General features: G+C 38.6%; 1 protein-coding gene across 1 annotated transcript in view; it reads left to right on the plus strand.

Moving 5' to 3' along the window:
- Window positions 1-23694, plus strand: part of LOC133636229 (oxysterol-binding protein-related protein 10-like) — a 212920-nt gene that overhangs the window by 139415 nt on the left and 49811 nt on the right. The window contains exon 7 of the mRNA XM_062030021.1: window positions 1933-2063. Within this exon, the coding sequence (XP_061886005.1) occupies window positions 1933-2063 (131 nt within the window). The remainder of the gene's footprint in view (window positions 1-1932; window positions 2064-23694) is intronic.

Here is a 23694-nt window from a genome sequence, read left to right on the forward strand (position 1 = left end):
ACTTCTTGTTCAGTGAAAACTTGGCTTCAAAAAAAGCATACATTATTCTACCACAGTAACGAAAAAAAATGCATCCAGTTCATTTTTCATTTTCATTTCACCGGAAGAAAGATTTGCCCACATATGAAATCTTTATCGTCATTGTTGTCAAGTTTACAAAATTATTGCAGCAGCTCTGTTGGATAAGAGTAGAAAATATATGAAAACAAATAAATAATAATTTAAATGAGAAAAAATATGGTTTAGAAAGCCTGTATCACCTATTCTTCTGGGGCCGTACTTATCAAGCTTCTTAGAGTGCCATTTTACACTTAAGTCCTGAGAATTTGCGAAATTTAGTCCTACTCTCAAACTTAAGAATAAAAGCTTTTTATCAACGTTCTTAAGTCTAAGAATCACTCCTACTCTCCACGATATTTAAGAGACCTTCAGAGGTGTCTTAAGTGGTTAGGAGTTGCCAGCAGGGGATGGCACTGAGGCGAGAGAGACGTGCGCGAACGTTCAGGGAACGGAACAATGTTTTGGTTTTTTTGATGACGAGCAGCTGATCAAACGGTATCGTTTAGACAGAGCGGATATTATTTTTGTCACAGATTTAATACTTTTCGATTCCTTGTTGATTTCTGCATGTGTCTGCAGTGGGCTAGTATATATAGAGCCACCCACACCAGTTTCAAATTAGTTGCCTAATTAATGAATTGGAAAGAAAATGTTATGACAGTAGCGTATGTGTGTGGCCGTGAGGTGAGTGACGTCAGTGAGTGTGTGGGCGATCGAAGAGAGGGAGCGGTAGCGTGAGTGCCGGCGGGGACTAGTTTGTTTTGTATTTCTTTGTAGTTTATTGTCAAAATATACACTCCCATTGTCCACTTAAATATTTCCAAGATATTTCTTTATTCTTAGACAACGGATTCCCTTCCGTGATTGGTCATTTCTATGGACACAGAAATGACGTCACCTAAAATTCCGTTTACGGCACATAGTAATGTCGTAATTCAGCTCTGAGTGTGACACTTAAGATTCAGTCCTACACTTCGCTGAAAGTGTGAGTAAGACGCTTGATAACTAACTTTTAAGTGCAGCTTTCAGCGAAGAATTTATTTACTCTTAAGTCAACTCTTAGCAGACTTCTTAGGAGTAATTCTAAGAAGCTTGATAAGTACGGCCCCTGATAAACAGTATTTGGCAAAAGTCAAGTAAATGTGCTAGCAATTGCTCGTTTTAATTTCAATTTCGGTTATGTCGACAACAGCTTATGTCGACGTGAGTCGTACAGTCTGTGAGGCGTGCACATCGTGTTCCACCGTATTGTATAGTATTTATCTGTAATGTTTTCATATTTCTGCTTTTACAAATATAATAATAATAGTCACCTCAAAATGACACAACATTGTTTATTATTTTTAGTAGTGGAGAATTGACAAACTTAGGGAATAAGTCAAAAACTCTGGATTTTTTTTTTACTTTTTATTTTGTATGGATTTTGTCTAATAAACATGTTAAGGTTCTGTATTGTGGTGTGAAGCAGAACTCAAAATAAATTCAAATTCTGGCTTTTTTTCTTCCTCTGCCCTGAAGTCAATAAAGAAGCAGATATTACACACACACACACACACACACACACACACACACACACACACACACACACACACACACACACACACACACACACACACACACACACACACACACACACACACACACACACACACACAATTTCCGGCTGTCTTGTCTGTCAGTCGCACCAGTGCCTTCCTTTAATTAATGACATCTGATTTTGGCTGTCAGAAGTAAATCTAATGTGATGTGAGCTGTCTCCATCCTCCTTGTCAATGTCAAGCCAATCCGTCGTCAATACACACAAATCAATTATCACTTTTCACTTTGATGTCACACCAGTGCGCTCTGACATTTTTATTTTTTTTCCCCCAGAGGGCGATCCTGTGTGGACAGTACTAAAGTCCCCTTCAGGGCAGCAGCTGAAAAATGGCGGCTTGACTCCGATGTGCTTGATTGAGCCCTCGCCAGGCCTCAGAGAAAGAAGCCCGTCACATGGTGCTGAGGTGAGACGCCATTTTTATCATATCATTGCTTCTTTTTTTTTTCTTCTTTTTTTTTTAAACCGTTTCATACTTTTTCCTTTTGAAAAGAGTTTATAAGCAAGATTAGCGTGCGACCACCAGAACTTGTTTCTTGTTTTTCTACCAGTTGTTAGTATAAGGCTGGGGGCAATATTAGTTGCTTTGTCAGCTATAACACAAGCTCAGATTTGTTTGTTTTTTTATCCACAAAATGTATCAAAAAGGCTGAATCTTTGATTTTTTTTTGTATGCAGCACTTGGTGGAAAGTGATGGCTTGATGTGTGTATCATTTAAGAAAAAAAAACATGTCACTGATACAGCTGCTGTCATTTGACTGTGAAGTCCCAAACAGTGTTTATCAGGAAGGACTCTTTTTAGGTCGTACTGAAAGTCGGAAAAGTGGCGTGACACGTTTGACATCGGTTTTCGTAGCCATCATTGATCTAAATCAGCGCTACCCAAACTTTTTGCCTCCAAGGGCCAAAGTGAACATGTGCCAATGAGCCAGACACAGTGGTTTTAAAGGCCTACTGAAACCCACTACTACCGACCACGCAGTCTGATAGTTTATATATCAATGATGAAATCTTACAATTGCAACACATGCCAATACGGCCTGGTTAGAATAGTAAAGTGCAATTTTAAATTTCCCGCGAAATATCCTGCTGAAAACGTCTCGGTATGATGACGTTTGCGCGTGATTTTGGGACACCGTTGTGGCCAGCTATTAAGTCGTCTGTTTTCATCGCAAAATTCCACAGTATTCTGGACACCTGTGTTGGTGAATCTTTTGCAATTTGTTTAATGAACAATGAAGACAGCAAAGAAGAAAGCTGTAGGTGGGAAGCAGTGTATTAGCGACCGGCTGCAGCAACACAAACACGTAGCCGGTGTTTCATTGTTTACATTCCCGAAATATGACAGTCAAGCTTTACCATTGGCCTGTGGAGAACTGGGATAACAGAGACTCTTACCAGGAAGACTTTGAGTTGGATACGCAGACGCGGTACCGTGAGTACGCAACTAGAATGTTGCCATAAGCATTTTGTTTCATTTGTATGTACGCAGCTGCGGCTTCCAAACATTTGATCGCTTGCCCGTACGTACGTGCGTGCCGCTATGTGCATGTCACGTACGTAACTTTGGGGAAATATATGTGCTGTATGAACTTTGCGGAGGTGAACGGTACTTTGGGCTGTGGGATTGAGTGTGTTGTGTGGGTGTTTGAGTTGTATTGGCGGGTTAAATGGACGGGAGGGGGGAGGTGTTTGTTATGCGGGATTCATTTGTGGCATATGAAATATAAGCCTGGTTCTTTTGTGGCTAATAGAGTATATATATGTCTTGTGTTTATTTACTGTTTTAGTCATTCCCAGCTGAATATCAGGTCCCACCCGCCTCTCACAGCATCTTCCCTATCTGAATCGCTCCCACTGCCCTTTAGTCCTTCACTCTCACTTTCCTCATCCACAAATCTTTCATCCTCGCTCAAATTAATGGGGTAATCGTCGCTTTCTCTGTCCGAATCGCTCTCGCTGCTGGTGGCCATGATTGTAAACAATGTGCAGAAGTGAGGAGCTCCACAACCTGTGACGTCACGCTACTTCCGGTACACGCAAGGCTTTTTTATCAGCGACCAAAAGTTGTGAACTTTATCGTCGATGTTCTCTACTAAATCCTTTCAGCAAAAATAGGGCAGTATCGCGAAATGATCAAGTATGACACATAGAATGGATCTGCTATCCCCGTTTGAATAAGAAAATCTAATTTCAGTAGGCCTTTAAGCATACAGCTGCACTGTAAGTGAGTAGTTCATTTGCATACCGCCATTATTTAAGGTAGTGGAGATCATCACATTCGATTGATGGCAATTTGGTAGCCTTGCGTTTATGTTATTAATGGTTGTGTAAGCTTAAAAGAGTATTCAATCTTGGTAAGCCACCCTTTGGCGGGCCAAATGAAACGACTCGGTGGGCTGAGTTTGGCCCGCTGGCCCCACTTTAGGCACCACTGATATAAATGGAACTAAGACAAGGGAAAAATTCCTTAGTGAGATTGGGATAGGATAGGATAGACTTTTTATTTATCTCACAATGGGGAAATTACATTGTTGCAGTGCAGGTTTTTACATACAGTAACACAAGTAAAACGTGATGAAAAACAAAAAGTAGTAAATACTATGTATTTCGTACTAATATGTGTATATAAAAGATACAATCAAACAAAAAACACTAACATCCATATTGAAAAATTTTTAGATTTTATAGAATGTTCTTATTTTCCTGTTTATTATTTGGCTTGTTGACCAGTGTTTTTACGTTTCATATTCCTTTCTGGGCATATTTTCATTGGAAAAAAAAAGAAAAAATTATATTTGCATATTAATTTTATTGGTAGTTTAAATGTAATGACTTTTTTTAATCCAACAGATTGTGGATGACCATTATGAAATACTGACTTAGTATCAGTGCAATGTTAATACAGCGTCAATTACCCATCACAAGTTAGAACAGTTAATGTGTAATATTTGATACACTATTGAAGAATTATAACTCTTAAAATGATTTAAAATAACGGGACGACTGTCACATGACTAGGGATGGGGGATATGCCCTAAAATCCATATTGAGATATAAATTGTAGCCTTATGCGATAATAAAGGTATATTGTTTGGCATATAAGTTGTATTAGAACCATGTCAACAAGCTTCTCTGTCCAATGAGGAGCACATCTAGCCAGGACACTGATGAGAAATTTTGGCATTTGACGGGGAAGTGTCTAAAGACTCTATTTAGCACTGGAAGTAATTGACTCCAAAGATACAAGCAGAGCAGCGTGTTGTTCAGGCATCCGCATCTGTCACCATCTAGTAACAGCAGCACGCTGAGGTAAACGCCATGTAAGGCAGGGGTGTCCAAAGTGCGGCCCGGGGGCCATTTGCGGCCCCGCAGCTAATTGTTTACCGGCCCGCCACACATTCTGGAAATACTATTGTAAAAATAAAAAAGAACATTAAAAAAAGTGGAATGAGGTGAAATCTAACGAGAAAAAGTTGCAATGTTGACACAAAAGCTGCCATGCAGGCTGTTTTTTTTTCTTTTGTCTTTCTTCATTTTTCTTTTTTTTGCCATTGCTCAAAAAAAAAAAAAAAGACAAAAAATCCATGTTACAATGAATTATTTTCAGGGCTCCAATTACTTCAAATATTTCACTTTGAAGTGTTTTATGTGGTAAATATTGCATATATTGTGTAGTAGCCATATAAAAACATCAAAGTTTTCTTTGACAAAAGCGCATAAAACAAACAAAATAATAGTTCCAGCATAAAATCGACAGATATATCTGAAGTTGATCTCATAACTTAAGTGTTGAAAGTAAAAGAAAAACCTAATAAAAATGTATCACTTTATGAGTGGGCACCTTTTGGATCCCAAATATATTTAGTGATTTTTTATTTATCTTTTCACTGTGATTACTCAAAAATATGAAAGAATTAAAATCAATGGTGTCCTGCATTTTTGATCTTTTAGGGCTCTAAATACTAAATACTGCATATTTCAGTTTTACTATAAAAAAACTTAAGTTGTTTTTGACAGAAAAGCCATAAAACATTTTTTAAAATTTGTATTACTTTATATCAACTTGAAGTTGATATAGAGATTTACTGTAAGCGTTAAATAATTAAAAAAGAGTAATAATCTGACTTATTTTTAACATTTTAATGACTGAGACCCTTTATGGTCCCCGGGACCTCTAAAGGTAAAGTAAATAAAAAATGCATATATTTTGTTATGGTTTGAAAATGAAAAATATCAAAATGGCCCCCACATGCTTTAATTTTTCCGTGTGCGTCCCTCAGTGGAAAAAGTTTGGACACCCCTGATGTAAGAGAAATGAGGCGACCGGCTTCAGCAGAGGGGAAATGTTTTTTAATGCCGGTCGGCGAGGTGGTCGGCTTGGACATGGAGCTCTGTGCACATGCACAATGGCCTTTGGCGTGGGCAAGGTCGCTTCACGGGGCTTCAAGACGAGATGCTGTTGCTCTCCTGCCGCAGCCAGCTGTGAAAGACTTTGATTTTAATAATATGCAGCAGAATCTGCTTTTTAAATGTTAATGTCGCAGAAAATCCCCCTAATTTATTCTTGGCAGCCAAAATTGTGATCATAATTGAAATTGGATCAATTGTGCAGCCTACAGCGACGCTGTTTCGCATTACAAGTTTTTAGTGGTACAAGCTGCGTCACAGAACCAAGTAAACTTGTATCAAGTGGTACCACTGTATACATCATAATATATTGTATACTGTGTATCTATAAAATACTGTATATTTTTGTTTGAGGAATGAAGGTATGTTTAGCTCGTCGATATATTGACCTACAAGTTATTGCAGATAAACGATAATTATTTTTTGGAGACAAAATTAACCACTGATGTCATATTACATAATAATAATGCAAGTAGACCCTTTCAAATGCAATCAACTTGTATTTATTGTATATTTTAACATTGTAATTGAAATATAAACTTTTAAATACCAAGTTAAATAAAATAAACAACAAAACAAAAATACTCTCTGTAAGCAAAATGTTCCACTTGAATAAAAAACACAACCAAAATAGGTTCTGTCTCTGTTAAGGAGGGGGTGGGAGACCCTCAAATATACACAAACAAAACCGCTAAATAAAGTCATTGTGACCAAAATGATCTCCATTATCAATATTATTGTGTTATTGTTTAATGTGCTCAAAAAGTACTTATACACACGCTAAAATCTTTTAACCAAATTCTATTTTTTTTTTAATAACTAAAATAAATAGCCACACAATATACTTTCTTGGCAGAGGAGCCAAATTATTTGTATGTGTATGTTTAAATATGTTTATCTTCTTCTATTTTAATTTGTAAACGTTTTAGAATGTTTTTTTAATTATTGAAAATTGGGTGATCAGTTGTTTAATTTCCGGTGTATGTGACATCACACATGTTCACTTCCTGTTAAACGGTTTCAACTAGACACTGCGGACATTATATCCATAACTTTGTTCAAAAACAGCACTGCCTTTATGTTTAATGTGGATACCATAACTCGGTTGTTTAGACAGTAGTGTGTACAGGTTTAGATTGGGGAATGACGTTTCTTAATGGGGAAAGACATGGTCTCTTTTGTGGCTAGTTGGTCTCCATAATCTTATCAACGTGTGGTTTTCAATCACTGTTTTTCGATCATTTTAATTTAATCGGGAGTTTTACAGCGGTTATCATTACTTCCGTTTGTTTGTAGTACAAACGCCCACAGCTGTAAATGTCAGGTGCAATAGAGTGATCTCTCTTGTAACCTGTAACAACCCATACACATGGCGATTATCGAGGCTGGCAAACTTAACAACTTAATTTTCATTTATCAACCGGTTAATTGACTTTTCAAATACAGGCCCAGGCCTATTTATACAAAACAAGTATTGTACAATGGGTTTTCTTAGTCACAATCGACTCTCATGAGATGTACAGCAGGGACGTGCGGTTAGGGGTAGGCAGGTAAGGCAGAGCCTCACTTCTCATGATGGGAAAAAATATTAATATTTGTCCATTGAATTTAAAAAAAAATATTTTCTGTATGATTAAAATCATTTGTTTAACATTTACTTGATTAAAATAACATTTGCACACAAACCAATTATGAGGCTTCTGCGTGTTGTAGTGCTTCACCTCTGTGTGTGTGTGTGTGTGTGTGTGTGTGTGTGTGTGTGTGTGTGTGTGTGTGTGTGTGTGTGTGTGTGTGTGTGTGTGTGTGTGTGTGTGTGTGTGTGTGTGTGTGTGTGTGTGTGTGTGTGTGTGTGTGTGTGTGTGTGTGTGTGTGTGTGTGTGTGTGTGTGTGTGTGTGTGTAAGAGAAAGCGGGCATGGCTTAAGTATAGCATATCCTCTCCTAGGGATGGGAATTGCTAAGATTTTTCCGGTTCCAATTCCACTTTCGATTCTGCTTAACGATTCGGTTCTTTAGCGTTTCTCTTATCTATTCTTATTTTGAAAAAAAAAGACAACAAAACGGTAGATTAGCATCAATTGTGTTTAGTTTAGAACTGGCATGACCTTACAAAGCTAACAGTGAGGTGTTAGGAGGCACATATCATAGAAAAATATTACTTTTGGGGGGAAAAAAAAGAAATAAATACTCTTCAGTAGAATTTAACTAAATAAAACATATGGGGGAATTACTCAGGAATGTAACATTTATATTAACATTTTTAAAATGTTCAAGAATCTTTTGTCCCTAGAAAATATATACTGTAGGTGACACTCAAAATATTAAAATGGTTGTTTAGATGAAATTATCACATACATAATATGCAACACAATATATTCCAAGCTTTCTTTTGATTTAATTTTGATGATGATGGCTTCTTAGTTTATGAAAACCTTGAATTGAACATTTTAGAAAGAGTGGGGTCTTCAAAAACTGTAAATCATGATCATCAAAATTATAACAAATAGAAGCTTGACATATCTCATTTATTTACCTCATGTAATAAGGTAACATATTAGTTTCACATTTGAAGTTAAACTGCTGACATGAGAGGGACTTTTACACCATATCCTAATTTCATGAGTTTTACCTCAATAATGGAAATGACTTAGTAAAAATGTGGTTGCAAAAATGTATTTAACTTTTCTCAGACTACAATTGAACATTCACTTCTTGAAATCAATAAAACTGTGGCAAATTGGTGCAGGTTTTAAACCACAAACGTAGTCACTGTTTGTACACTTCCCTGCCACGATGAAAGGAGACGCAATAGCGCCGGGCGGCAGACATGAACTGGAGCGTGTATTTAGTGCTCGCCACTCTCCACTTGCTCATCTAAATGAGAAGGCATGATTTAAATTGAACAGGTAATAGCGCTGACTTGATAGGTGGTGAGTTAGTAACTGTTGTGGCAGATGACGTGCTAGCGTTACTGCTGCTGGGATGAGATCGACGCGGTTCAAAAACGTGACATTCATTTATAGTTGTTGCATGCTTTGTGTTCAAATGTTTCAGCATAGTGCTCATATGTCCTCTTCTTGATGAAGTAGCAACCTTGCAGTTATTACAAGTAGCGCTGTTGCAGTCGTTTTTTTGTCAAATGTGGTCAACTAAGCGTTTGTTTTGCCCGGGCGTCGCCATTTTACTTACCGTATTTTTCTGAGTATAAGTCGCACCGGAGTATAAGTCGCACCTGCCGAAAATGCATAATAAAGAAGGAAAAAAACATATAAGTCGCATTTTTGGGGGAAATGTATTTGATCAAACCCAACACCAAGAATAGACATTTGAAAGGCAATTCAAAATAAATAAAGAATAGTGAACAACAGGCTGAATAAGTGTACGTTATATGAGGCATAAATAACCAACTGAGAACGTGCCTGGTATGTTAACGTAACATATTATGGTAAGAGTCATTCAAATAACTATAACATATAGAACATGCTATACGTTTACCAAACAATCTGTCACTCCTAATCGCTAAATCCCATGAAATCTTATACGTGTAGTCTCTTACGTGAATGAGCTAAATAATATTATTTGATATTTTACGGTAATGTGTTAATAATTTCACACATAAATCACTCCTGAGTATAAGTCGCACCCCCGGCCAAACTATGAAAAAAACTGCGACTTATAGTCCGAAAAATACGGTACTCAAGTCACTACGCACATTGCGTGATTACATCATTCCCAACCTCTGGCATTGATAACGGAACCGTTTGAAAAATTGGCAAGCGATTCCGAGGAATTGATACACTGGGAACCGGTTCTCTCGATTCCCATTCCTATATTCTCCCGTCACTTAGTGAATTAATGAATTATATATTATATATAAGCTACGAACAATGGGAGACCGGGCTTTCTGCTCCGCCGCTCCCTGTGGACCGCTCTCCCTGACCACCAGAGGGCACAACAGACTCTGGATGCCTTTAAAAAAGGCTTAAAAGCCCCTCTTTTTTTTAAAAAAAAAAAGCCTTTTTTTTTTAGATATGTGCATACTAGCTATAGCTATTTGGCTGTTCTAGTTTTTATTTTTTTCTTTATCTTTTTTGAATTTATTTTATTTAATTTTTTTAATACACTGTAGCACTCTGAGATTGTTCACTCAATATAAAGTGCTTTTTACAAATAAAATCTATTATTATTATTATTATATTTATATAGCGCTATAGCTGCCAAAATGCATGCCCCCGACCTACGTGAATGCTTCGCCGAGTCCATCGAAAATGCACTCCAGGACTGCCCTGCTGGTAATGCTGAAGAACGATGGAACTACATCCGCGATGCTGTTCACAGCACAGCCATGGCCATCTATGGTAAGAGAGAAAAGAAGAACCCAGACTGGTTTGTCGCTGGGCTTGCAGAGATGGAGCCCATCATCGAAGCCAAGAGAACAGCCCTAATGAGTTATAAGAACGATTCATCTGCAAAGACACTTGAAGCTCTCAGGAAGACAAGAAATAATGCCAAACGCATTGCAAGGAAATGTGCTAACAGCTACTGGCTCGGCCTCTGCGAGAGTATCCAACTGGCTGCAGATAACGGTGATTCTCGTGGCATGTATGAAGGTATGAAGAGAGCTTTCGGACCAACTACCAAGAAGGTAGTGCCACTGAAATCCTCCACTGGAGAAGTCATCACAGACCGTGGGCTCCAGATGGAAAGATGGGTCGAGCACTATCAGGAACTCTACTCCCGGGATATTGCAGTCAATGACACTACAATTGAAAGCATAGAGAACCTACCTGTCATGGATGATCTCGACAAGCTCCCAACATTAGCGGAGCTCCAGAAGGCAGTCAACTCCCTTATCCGTGGCAAAGCTCTGGGGAATGATGGCATTCCCACTGAGATCATCAAGAACAGTAAGGACACTGTTCTTCTAGACCATCTTCATGAGCTTCTATGTCAATGCTGGGATGAAGGAACAATTCCTCAGGATATGCGTGACTCAAACATCATCGCACTGTACAAAAATAAAGGAGATCGCAGCGACTGCAACAATTACCGTGGAATATCCCTCCTAAGCACTGTCGGGAAGACCTTTGCTAGAGTGTTGCTCAACAGACTGCAATTGCTTGCGGCCCGTGTATATCCAGAATCGCAATGTGGATTCAGGTCGGGGAGATCGACCATCGACATGATATTTTCTATCAGACAATTACAAGAGAAATGCCGTGAGCAGAGACAACCATTGTATATCGCCTTCATCGACCTTACAAAGGCCTTTGATTTAGTTAGCAGGAAGGCTCTCTTCAAGCTTTTGCACAAGATAGGTTGTCCACCAAAGCTGCTAAAGCTGATAACATCATTCCATGAAGATATGCAAGGAACTATCCAGTATGACGGCTCCGCATCAGCCCCATTCCCAATTGAGAATGGAGTGAAGCAAGGATGCGTGCTTGCTCCTACGCTCTTCGGAATCTTCTTCTCGTTGCTATTGTCAGAAACATTCAAATCATCTGACGATGGTGTTTACCTGCACACAAGGAGCGACGGGAAACTGTTCAACCTCGCACGTCTCCGGGCAAAGACTAGAGTGCGTAAAGTCCTCATCAGAGAGATGCTCTTCGCAGACGATGCTGCTCTGGCCTCACCATCAGTGGAAGCACTACAGAGGCTGATCAACAGCTTTTCTGATGCATGCAAAGACTTTGGCTTAACTATAAGCCTCAAGAAGACAAACATTATGGGACAAGATATGCACAACATTCCAAGGATCTCCATTGGAAACCACACCCTGCAAGTTGTTGAGAACTTCACCTATCTTGGCTCAACCATATCCAGCAATCTCTCTCTCAATGCCGAGATCAACATTCGCATCGGCAAAGCATCTACAACGATGGCTAGACTCTCCAAGCGTGCTTGGGAGAACAGACTGCTAACCATCAACACGAAAAATAAGATCTATCAAGCCTGTGATCTCAGCACTCTACTTTATGGCAGTGAGTCATGGACCACGTATGCACGCCAAGAGCGCCGTTTGAACTCCTTCCATCTTCGGTGCCTAAGGCGGATTCTGGGAATTAAATGGCAGGATCGCATCTCGAATAAGGATATCCTCGAGAAAACAGGAATGAAGACAATCTTCGCTCTCCCTACACAACGACGTCTCAGATGGCTTGGCCATGTAAGTCGAATGGATGATACTCGCATTCCAAAAGACATCCTGTACAGAGAACTGGCCTCTGGAACAAGGGCTGTGGGAAGACCTGTCCTTCGATTTAAAGATGTGTGTAAGCGTGATATGAAGGCCAGTGACATCAACCCATTAAACTGGGAAGCTTCTTCAGCTGAACGTGGGAAATGGAGGAAGTTAGTGGAGGAGGGCGTACATCAGAGTGACTTAAGAAGAGTAAGACAATGGGAGGAGAAGCGTGAACGTAGAAAGCGAACAGTCACACCCCCACTGAATCAACCAACAATACAATATGTGTGCAGGAACTGCAACAAAGCATGTCTGTTAAGAATTGGCTTATATAGTCACAACAGGCGTTGCACAGGAATTGACATTTGAGCGCAAAACTCTATTGTCTCTCGAGACAAACAGATGCCAGATTATATATAAGCTACGAACAATGGGAGACCGGGCTTTCTGCTCCGCCGCTCCCAGTCTGTGGACCGCTCTCCCTGACCACCTGAGGGCACCACAGACTGTGGATGCCTTTAAAAAAGGCTTAAAAGCCCTTCTTTTTTTAAAAAAGCCTTTTTTTAAGATATGTGCATACTAGCTATAGCTATTTGGCTGTTCTAGTTTTTATTTTTTTCCCACCTTCTACCTTCCTAGTCACGTCCGTTGTGTCCTTGGGCAAGACACTTCACCCTTGCTCCTGATGGGTGCTGGTTAGCGCCTTGCATGGCAGCTCCCGCCATCAGTGTGTGAATGTGTGTGTGAATGGGTAAATGTGGAAATACTGTCAAAGCGCTTTGAGTACCTTGAAGGTAGAAAAGCGCTATACAAGTATAACCCATTTATCATTTATCTTTTTTTTAATTTATTTTATTTTATTTTTTTAATACACTGTAGCACTCTGAGATTGTTTACTCAATATAAAGTGCTTTTTACAAATAAAATCTATTATTATTATTATTATATTTATATAGCGCTTTTCTCTTGTGACTCAAAGAGCTTTTACATAGTGAAACCCCATATGTAAGTTACATTTAAACCAGTGTGGCTGGCACTGGGAGCAGGTGGGTAAAGTGTCTTGCCCAAGGACACAACGGAAGAAAGCATTTGTTTAACCTGTATAAATGAATAAACAAAGTGCTCAAACTACTGCTGTTGTGATTCACAAAAATTGGAATTGCAACTATTCCAAAATAGGAGAATATATTCAGTTTTTTCAAATGATATTCCAATTAATATTTACAAGTGCAGTTGAAAGTACAATATTTACCACAGGATTGAAGAAAAAAATCAACTGCTATATTGTAGCGCCAAAGGACTATTTAAGATTAATTTAAAAAGAATAGTCTGGTTAGGCGATGAATCTGCCGACGGCAACACACATACAAACGATAAATCTAAAACAATTTTAATCTAATATTTTGTTAAGTCTATCCTTTCTCTTTGTTTCTAAATCTGACCCCAAGCCGGGGGATGTGAACACGTGACAAGACCAGGAAGTGTTGCGAATGCTAGACCGTCCCAATTCACATCGCTCCAGCTGCGGCTGAAGGACTCTCTCCAGGACCTGCATGGGCCGGGTCCTTGGAAGGATCCTGGGACACGACAATTAACTCCATCAGGCGTGAACTAAAGCTTCGGGACTAATATAACAAACGATCTAATTAAAGACCAAGAAGCCAATCAGAGAACTGGACAAATGTACGCTCAGTTGCCTTTTTGACACAAACATAACGGTGTGTCAAAACTTGCGAAACAGAAATCTGAGCAGTGTAAAAAAAAAATCTGAATGCTCAGAGATTAAAAGTTGAGAGAGAGAAAAATAGGGGGCCTGAAAGCATAAATATAGCAAACACTTTATTATGCACAAAACCATTTTTTTTGCTCCAACATTATTTTTCGTTGATTTTAACTTATTTTCAAAATATTATGTCTCTGCTTGCAAAATATATTATTTTCTCAAAATCTGCTTTTGCGACCTCAATATTAGGACGCAAATACAACTCCATAACTTTCCAGACATTTCCGTGAGTTTAACGCATATTATTTCTTACTTTGCGCTGTAAATCCTATATTACCACAGGGATGTCTCTCTTTTTCTCTGTTCCTGGTGGAAAGCAGCGGCCAGAAGCACTCTTGCCCTCTGAACCGTGCTGTTCTTTTGGCTTAAGTTACAGCGTGGGCTTTTTGAAAGAAAAATACAAAATGGCAGTGCTTTATATTTCCTGTTGGTTGCTTTCCACACCTGTTTGCTCCTGGTAAACTTTGGAGCTTGTTTACCGTATTTTCCGGACTATAAGGCGCACTTAAAATCTTCTTTTTTTCCTCAAAACTCGACAGTGCAACCCGTTGTGCCTAAAGTACAGAATAATTCTGGTTTTGTTTACCGACCTCGAAGTAATTTAGCAATTTTATTTGGTACATGGTGTATTGATAAGTGTGACCAGTAGATGTCAGTCACACATAAGAGACACGTGTAGACTGCAATATGACTCAAGTAAACACCAACATTTTTTATGTTCCATTGAAAATATAGAACATTACACACTGCGCTCAAATCTCTCCAAATGTTTTAGTACGACTTTGGTAAGCTATGGAGTCTCACCGCTTGATGTGCTTCAACATACGAGTATTATTATGGTGTGTGCACCGTATTTTTCGGAGTATAAGTCGCTCCGGAGTATAAGTCGCACCGGCCGAAAATGCATAATGAAGGAAAAAACATAAATAAGTCGCACTGGAGTATAAATCGCATTTTTTGGGGAAATGTATTTGATAAAACCCAACACCAAGAATAGACATTTGAAAGGCAATTTAAAATAAATAAAGAATAGTGAACAACAGGCTGAATAAGTGTACGTTATATGACGCATAAATAACCAACTGAAAACGTGCCCGGTATGTTAACGTAACATATTATGGTAAGAGTCATTCTTTCTTTCTTTCTTTCTTTCTTTTAGTTTATTTCGAACATGAACACATTTACATCATAATACATCACACAATTTCATATCATTTCATTTACATCATGCCCGAAAAGGAGTAGGAAGAAGCAAAGCTTATTTAATCCTACCCCTTTCCCACTTCAAAGCATTTACAATTATATAAAATCATTTACTGACCTTTTTATATAATAAAATAACATCTATGAATTAGTATATACAAAAGTTTGTAATATGTAATTAATTAATTCAGTCATTATTAACATACTGAGATGAAGAATATTTTCAATAAGGTTGGAAGTTTTTCTCATAATTCTTCTTCTTTGTACTTTGTAAGCACTATTAATTTAAACAACCTCTTAAACTGGATCATGTCAGTACAATTTTTCACTTCTTTACTTAATCCATTCCATAATTTCATTCCACATACTGTTATGCTAAAAGTTTTAAGTGTTGTACGTGCATATAAATGTTTTAAATTATTTTTTCCTCTAAGGTTATATTTCTCCTCTTTAGTTGAGAAGAAATGTTGTACATTCTTTGGTAGCAGGTTATAGATTGCTTTGTACATCATTTTAGCTGTTTGCAATTTTACCAAATCACCAAACTTTAATATTTTTGACTTAATAAATAAAGGGTTTGTATGTTCTCTATATCCAACATTATGTATTATTCTAACTGATCTTTTTTGTAACATGGTTAACGAATGTAGCGCACATTTGTAGTTATTTCCCCATATTTCTGCACAATAAGTCAGATATGGTAACACTAGTGAGCAGTAGAGAATATGAAGTGATTTTTGGCCCAGGACGTTTTTTTGTTTTATTCATTATTGAAATGTTTTTTGCTACCTTATGTTGTATGTTTTGTATATGAGATTTCCAGTTCATTTTATCATCTATTAATACTCCCAAAAATCTGGTTTCTTACACCCTTTCGATGTCTACTCCGTCTATTTGTATTTGCGTATGTTGCTCTTTCCTACTAATACCAAATAGCATTATTTTAGTTTTACTGAGATTCAAAGATAGTCTGTTTTTGTCAAACCATCTTTTTAATTTGTTCATTTCTTCTGTTATTATTTGTATTATCTTCTGTGTGTTCTCTCCTGAACAGAAAGCAGTTGTATCATCTGTAAATAAAACTAACTTTAAGTCCTTTGTAACTTTACAAATGTCGTTTATATAAAGATTAAACAATTTTGGTCCCAGTATTGATCCCTGCGGCACACCACAGGATATATCTAGCCGTGTTGACATATTTTCACCCATCTTCACATATTGCTTCCTGTTGGTTAAATAGCTTCTTACCCAGTTAAATACCAAACCTCTGATGCCATATCGTTCTAATTTTTGTATTAAAATATCATGATTAATTGTATCAAATGCTTTTGTTAAGTCCATGAATACTGCTGCCGCACATTCTTTACCATCTATTGCATTGGTAATTTCCTCTGTTATTTTAATTAATGGTATTGATGTTGAGATATTTGCTCGAAATCCATATTGGTTCTCCACGAGCGTCCCACTTTTGTTAATAAATAAATGTAATCGACTATTGAATAATTTTTCCATGATTTTGGAGAATTGTGGAAGTAATGAAACTGGTCTGTAGTTAGTAAACTGGTGTACGTCTCTATTCTTATAGATTGGTACGACTTTTGCAATTTTCATTTTGTCTGGGAATTTTCCGGTTAAAAATGATACATTGGTGATATATGTCAGAGGTTCTGAAATGTCTTCTATAACCTTTTTTATCGTTACCATATCTATTCCATGACAGTCAGTTGAAGTCTTGTATTTACAATTTTTTACAATTTTGATTATTTCTTTTTTTGTTACACTTTTAAGAAACATGGAATTGGGATTTCTGTCTATGAGCTCACTCAAGTCCTCAACTGACCCATCATCTGCATTTGGAATTCTTTGATCCAGATTTGTTCCGATATTAACAAAATAATCATTGAAACGTTCAGCTATTTGGTTCATATTGTCATTTTTTGTATGTCCATCTAGAAAGTACTGGGGGTAATCTTTCTTAGCACCATTTTTAATGATGCTATTTAGGATGCCCCATGTTGCTCTCATGTTGTTTTTGTTCTTGTTTAATAATTGACTGTAGTATTCCTTCTTACATGTTCGTAGTATACCAATTAGCTTGTTTTTATATTTCTTATACTTATTTTCTGCCTCTATAGATCTTTGTGTTATAAATATTCGATACAATGTGTTTTTTTTGTGACAAGCATTTTTCAGTCCTTTTGTCATCCACGGTTGGTTGTTTTTCTTTTGCTTCTTACTACGTTCTTTCCATGGGCAATGTTTATCATAGAGTGTTAGAAAGGTGTTGACAAAATTCCCATATGCATCATCTACATCATCTTCATTATATACATTGTCCCAAATTTGTTTCCTCAGATCCTTCTTGAAGAAAATCATTCCTTCCTCTGTACATAGTCTTTGAAATGTCTTTTTGTCAATGTTCTTCTTCCTGTAGTTCCCATCATAAATAGTAAAGACTGGCAGATGGTCGCTGATGTCGGTTGTTAACAGTCCACTTGTTATATTATTATCAAAGACATTAGTGAATATATTGTCAATAAGTGTAGCACTGTGACTTCAAATAACTATAACATCTAGAACATGCTATACGTTTACCAAACAATCTGTCACTCCTAATCGCTAAATTCCATGAAATCTTATACGTGTAGTCTCTTACGTGAATGAGCTAAATAATATTATTTGATATTTTACGGTAATGTGTTAATAATTTCACACATAAGTCGCTCCTGAGTACAAGTCGCACCACCAGCCAAACTATGAAAAAAACTGCGACTTATAGTCCGAAAAATACGGTATAAGGTAAGACATTATCTGGCGTTTTGTTTCGCAATATTATGCAAAAACAACTTTTCTTACCTTCTGGTACCTGCTGATGTGTATTTGGGTTCTGCATGAATCCTGAAAAATTGCGCGCGTCCGCCTTTGTAGTCCGTGACGACACCGTAGTTGATAAGCTTCTTCTTTTTCTGTATCTTCTTGTTATGGTACATTCATCCTCCGCTGTTGCCATTTAAAATATAAAGTAGTGTAAAGTTCTTACTTATATCTGTCAGTAAACTCGCCATGAAAGTGCTAAAACATACCGGTGTAGTGAGTTTACATCCTTCACCCACGGAACTTCAGTTATTTGAGAGTTCCGGTCGGGCGGTTTTACACGGGACACATTCCCGGTGGTGTTGTTTCCGGATGAGGAGATGCTGCTCCGTTATTGATTGAAGTAAAGTCTGAATGTCATTAAAACAGTTAGCTCCATCTTTTGACACTTTTTCCACTCCCGTCCTTGCACGCTACACCGCTACAACAAAGATGACGGGGAGAAGACGCTGCCGAAGGTGAGCCACGTAAATAAGACCGCCCACAAAACAGAGCATCCGGAAGCGACTGTCAAAAAACGGCTTGAAGATGATCTGTAAAACATAATCTATGCAACATTTTGACCAAAGAACCACCATTACATGTTATGTAGACCACAAGGAAGTGTTTTAAATTTAGAAAATTAAAAAAAATATGACTTCTTTAATGCGCCCTATAATCCGATGCGCCTGATATATGAAAAATGATCTAAAATAGACCATTCATCGGCAGTGCGCCTTATAATCTGGTGCACCCTATGCTCCGGAAAATACGGTAATCTTCAATCGCGGGATTAAACTAAACGATAACTCCCAGTACGCCATGGGTGTCCAAAGTTTGGCCCGCTGATTTTTTTTTAAATCAACCCATGGTAACTTGTATAAATTAAAGACCTACTGAAATGAAATTTTCTTATTTAAACGGGGATAGCAGGTCCATTCTATGTGTCATACTTGATCATTTTGCGATATTGCCATATTTTTGCTGAAAGGATTTAGTAGAGAACATCGACGATAAAGTTTGCAACTTTTGGTCGCTGATAAAAAAGCCTTGCTTGTACCGGAAGTAGCGTGACGTCACAGGTTGAAGAGCTCCTCACATCTGCACATTGTTTACACCAGCAGCGAGAGCGATTCGGACCAAGAAAGCGACGATTACCCCATTAATTTGAGCGAGGATGAGGAAAGTGAGAGTGAAGGATTAGAGTGCAGTGCAGGACGCCACGGTGTATCTTTTTTCGCTCTGACCGTAACTACCATGAGCTTATGTAACGAAATTTCGTTCTTATCTGTGCTCTAAAGTTAAAATTTGAATGACAATAAAAAGGAAGTCTAAGTCTAAGAAGTCTTAAGTCTAAGTCTAAGTCTAACTTAGGTACAAGGGCTCATTGGATTCCACACTTTCTCCTTTTTCTATTGTGGATCACAGATTTGTATTTTAAACCACCTCGGATACTATATCCTCTTGAAAATGAGAGTCCAGAACGCGAAATGGACATTCACGGTGACTTTTATCTCCACGACAATACATCGGTGAAGCACTTTAGCTTCGGAGCTAACGTGATAGCATCGTGCTTAACTGCAGATAGAAACAGAAGAAACATGCCCCTGACTGGAAGGATAGACAGAAGATCAACAATACTACTATTACTTCTACTATCAGGAGACACTGAACCAAACCCTGGACTTGTAACCACACGGTTAATGCTGTCCAGCCTGGCGAAGCCTAGCAATGCTGTTGCTAACGACGCCATTGAAGCTAACTTAGCTACGGGACCTCGACAGAGCTATGCTAAAAACATTAGCTCTCCACCTACGCCAGCCCTCATCTGCTCATCACGACCCGTGCTCACCTGCGTTCCAGCGATCGACGGCGCGACGAAAGACTTCACCTGATCATCGGTGCGGTCGGCGGCTAGCGTCGGATAGCGCGTCTGCTATCCAACTCAAAGTCCTCCTGGTTGTGTTGCTGTAGCCAGCCGCTAATACACCGATCCCACCTACAGCTTTCTTCTTTGCCGTCTCCATTGTTCATTAAACAAATTGCAAAAGATTCACCAAAACAGATGTCCAGAATACTGTGGAATTTTGCGATGAAAAGAGACGCTATTTGTATTGGGACACAATGGTGTCCCAATACTTCCGTTCAATCCGTGACGTCACGCGCTAACGTCATCATACCGAGACGTTTTCAGCCGGATATTTCCCGGGAAATTTAAAATTGCACTTTATAAGTTAACCCGGGCGTATTGGCATGTGTTGCAATGTTAAGATTTCATCATTGATATATAAACTATCAGACTGCGTGGTCGGTAGTAGTGGGTTTCAGTAGGCCTTTAAGGGGAGCTGTCAATCCCTTGGTGAAAGTGAAAGAAAAAGGGCGTACGATAATGTAATGTTATGTGAAAGTCAGCTTTGTGAAGCACTGCTATCTTGCTGTGTTTCCATGCGGAGTCGGAAAAAGTCACAGTAAGGGAAGACAAGGAAACGTGTTGCGTAGCTTAGCATACTCTGACCTACATACGCGAATGGATGTGGAAGACAGTTGGAGCGGGCGGGGGGCTTGGAGACGATGATGCAACAAGGGAGCAGGAATGAGGAGAGGAAGGAAATGAGGGTGAATGAAGGAAACAATAACAAAGAAAAGAGCACTTCCAGCACACGAGGAGGAAAACAAGATGGCTGAATCAAACGGAATTGAAGTTAAAAGGGATTTATGAGATGAAATATGAATGTGTTGGGGACTGCCAGCCATTGATGATGTGAAATAGATTAAATAAACATATGTGCCGTACACAGTAAGTGTTTGATCTCCTGCTGATTTAACACTTTTCAGACATAAACACTCCATACTTTTTATGACAGAATCATTGTGGGGTCATTTAATATTACATTTATTTTTTTCCACATCAGTCTCTTTCTATTATAAATGATAAGATATCGGTCACCTTAAATGTTTTGGACGGTTCACATCTCTGTAATCAAAAAGGGATCACATACTTATTTTTTAGACTGTATATTGTATTGCCAAGCAGGAACATGATTATACATGTCCTATTATCTTATATAAACTATCAAGTTTTTTTTAGCCACTTGTTTGTACATTCACTAATGTTCTTCCTTTAGCCTCGTTCTGTGTGAAATGGACACAAATATGTATAGAATAGGCTAGACTGTATTCATCCCATAATGGAAAAACTGTAGTTGCAGTGCAGATACAAATAAGTTAAAAACACATGAAAACAAGATCGAAACATCAAAATACATACAAACCCTGTTTCCATATGAGTTGGGAAATTGTGTTAGATGTAAATATAAACGGAATACATCCATCCATCCATTTTCTACCGCTTATTCCCTTCGGGGTCGCGGGGGGCGCTGGAGCCTATCTCAGCTACAATCGGGCAGAAGGCGGGGTACACCCTGGACAAGTCGCCACCTCATCGCAGGGCCAACACAGATAGACAGACAACATTCACACTCACATTCACACACTAGGGCCAATTTAGTGTTGCCAATCAACCTATCCCCAGGTGCATGTCTTTGGAGGTGGGAGGAAGCCGGAGTACCCGGGGGGAACCCACGCAGTCACGGGGAGAACATGCAAACTCCAATGATTTGCAAATAATTTTCAACCCGGACTGTTGAACGACTGAAGTTCTACATAAAACAAGAATGGTAAAGAATTCCACTTTCAAAGCTTCAACAATTAGTTTCCTCAGTTCCCAATCGTTTATTGTGTTGTTAAAAGGAAAGGCCATGTAACACAGTGGTGAACATGCCCTTTCCCAACTACTTTGGCACGTGTTGCAGCCATGAAATTCTGAGTTAATTATTATTTGCAAAAAAAAAATAAAGTTTGAGTTTGAACATCAAATACCTTGTCTTTGTAGTGCATTCAATTGAATATGGGTTGAAAAGGATTTGCAAATCATTGTATTCCGTTTATGTTTACATCTAACACAATTTCCCAACTCATATGGAAACGGGGTTTGTATATCCCAATAAGGATATATATCACAGTATAGTATTTTTTCTTAATATTACATACTGCAGGGGTTCTTAACCTTTTTGACGTCGGGGACCAACTTTTCCACTACAGAGGGGCCCTGGACCCCACTCAAATATTAACACTGAATTATTTATCTTACTATTGATTTTAATTGTATTCACTGATTATATCTAAATTGACCACAAAACTTTCCTCCAGAAGGTCTTATCTTTGTCCATGTGATGTCAGATGAAACAAAAATTTAGCTGTTTGGCCACAATACCCAGCAATATGTTTGGAGGAGAAAAGGTGAGGCCTTTATACCCAGGAACACCACACCTACCGTCAAGCATGGTGGTGGTAGTGTTTGCTCTGGGCCTGTTTTGCTGCCAATGGGACTAGTGCTTTACAGAGAGTAAAAGGAGGATAACCTCCAAATTTTTCAGTACAACCTAAAATCATCAGCCCGGAGGTTGGGTCTTTACAAGTGTATGTAAACCTTTGACCACGACTATAACAAGACCATTAAAACAATATAAATATTTTTCCCTAAACAAAGGCCTTCTTCAGTGGCCTAGTGGTTAGAGTGTCCGCCCTGAGATCGGTAGGTTGTGAGTTCAAACCCCGGCCGGGTCGTACCAAAGACTATAAAAATGGGACCCATTACCTCCCTGCTTGGCACTCAGCATCAAGGGTTGGAATTGGGGGTTAAATCACCAAAATTGATTCCCGGGCGCGGCTACGCTGCTGCCCACTGCTCCCCTCACCTCCCAGGGGGTGATCAAGGGGATGGGTCAAATGCAGAGGACAAATTTCACCACACCTAGTGTGTGTGTGACAATCATTGGCACTTTTTTTTCTTCCCTCCTTTTAGCACCAATTCCTCTTGGGGTTTTGTTGGTTTAGCTTCCGTTGTGCTTATTGTGTGCGCTTGCAGCAGACTGTTGTTGACATCCATGCTACCGACTCTCACTATAAAGTTCTTTCAAGTGACATAAAAATGCTCTAGTAAAGTAGCAGCGTGTTTGCAGTTTATCCGCCACAGTTCAGACATTAAAAATACAATGTTAACATTATACTACTTTCATACTACCATATACAGTATACCGTACAATTGCACAGCACTGTGGTCATGTTTTTGTTGCTTTCATATACATTTGTAGAATTCGGCTTTATACAAAGATTTTCGCCCAAACTATGTCTCGTTTGTCAGCGATTGTTCTGCTGTTTGTTTGTCTTCGTAACAAATCAATTCTTTAAAGTATCCCACGTGTTGGTGACTGTCTTGTTGTGGTATTAAGTAGGGGTGTCACCCAAAAAAACAAATTGTCCTGATTGTCTTCCAATAAACACAAAGTTGGTCGTTTCATGTATTTTCATGAAGGCATTTGTAAAAGGTTGGTAGACTAAAAGCTACTATTAGAAGCTAGCAGCAACTGTGGTAGACGTAGGTAATAGGTGTCCTTATTTGAACAAATAATTGCAGTATAGTTACATATTAACAAAAGTCTCCAAGGCGAAGCGTATTAGAAAGTATCCAGCAAGAAACGTCTGCGGATCTTTCAACTTAATCCGTCAACTTAATTAATTACTGTGACCAGCAGGTGTC

The sequence above is a fragment of the Entelurus aequoreus genome, linkage group LG20, assembly GCF_033978785.1.
Source record: "Entelurus aequoreus isolate RoL-2023_Sb linkage group LG20, RoL_Eaeq_v1.1, whole genome shotgun sequence".
Lineage (NCBI taxonomy): Eukaryota > Metazoa > Chordata > Actinopteri > Syngnathiformes > Syngnathidae > Entelurus > Entelurus aequoreus.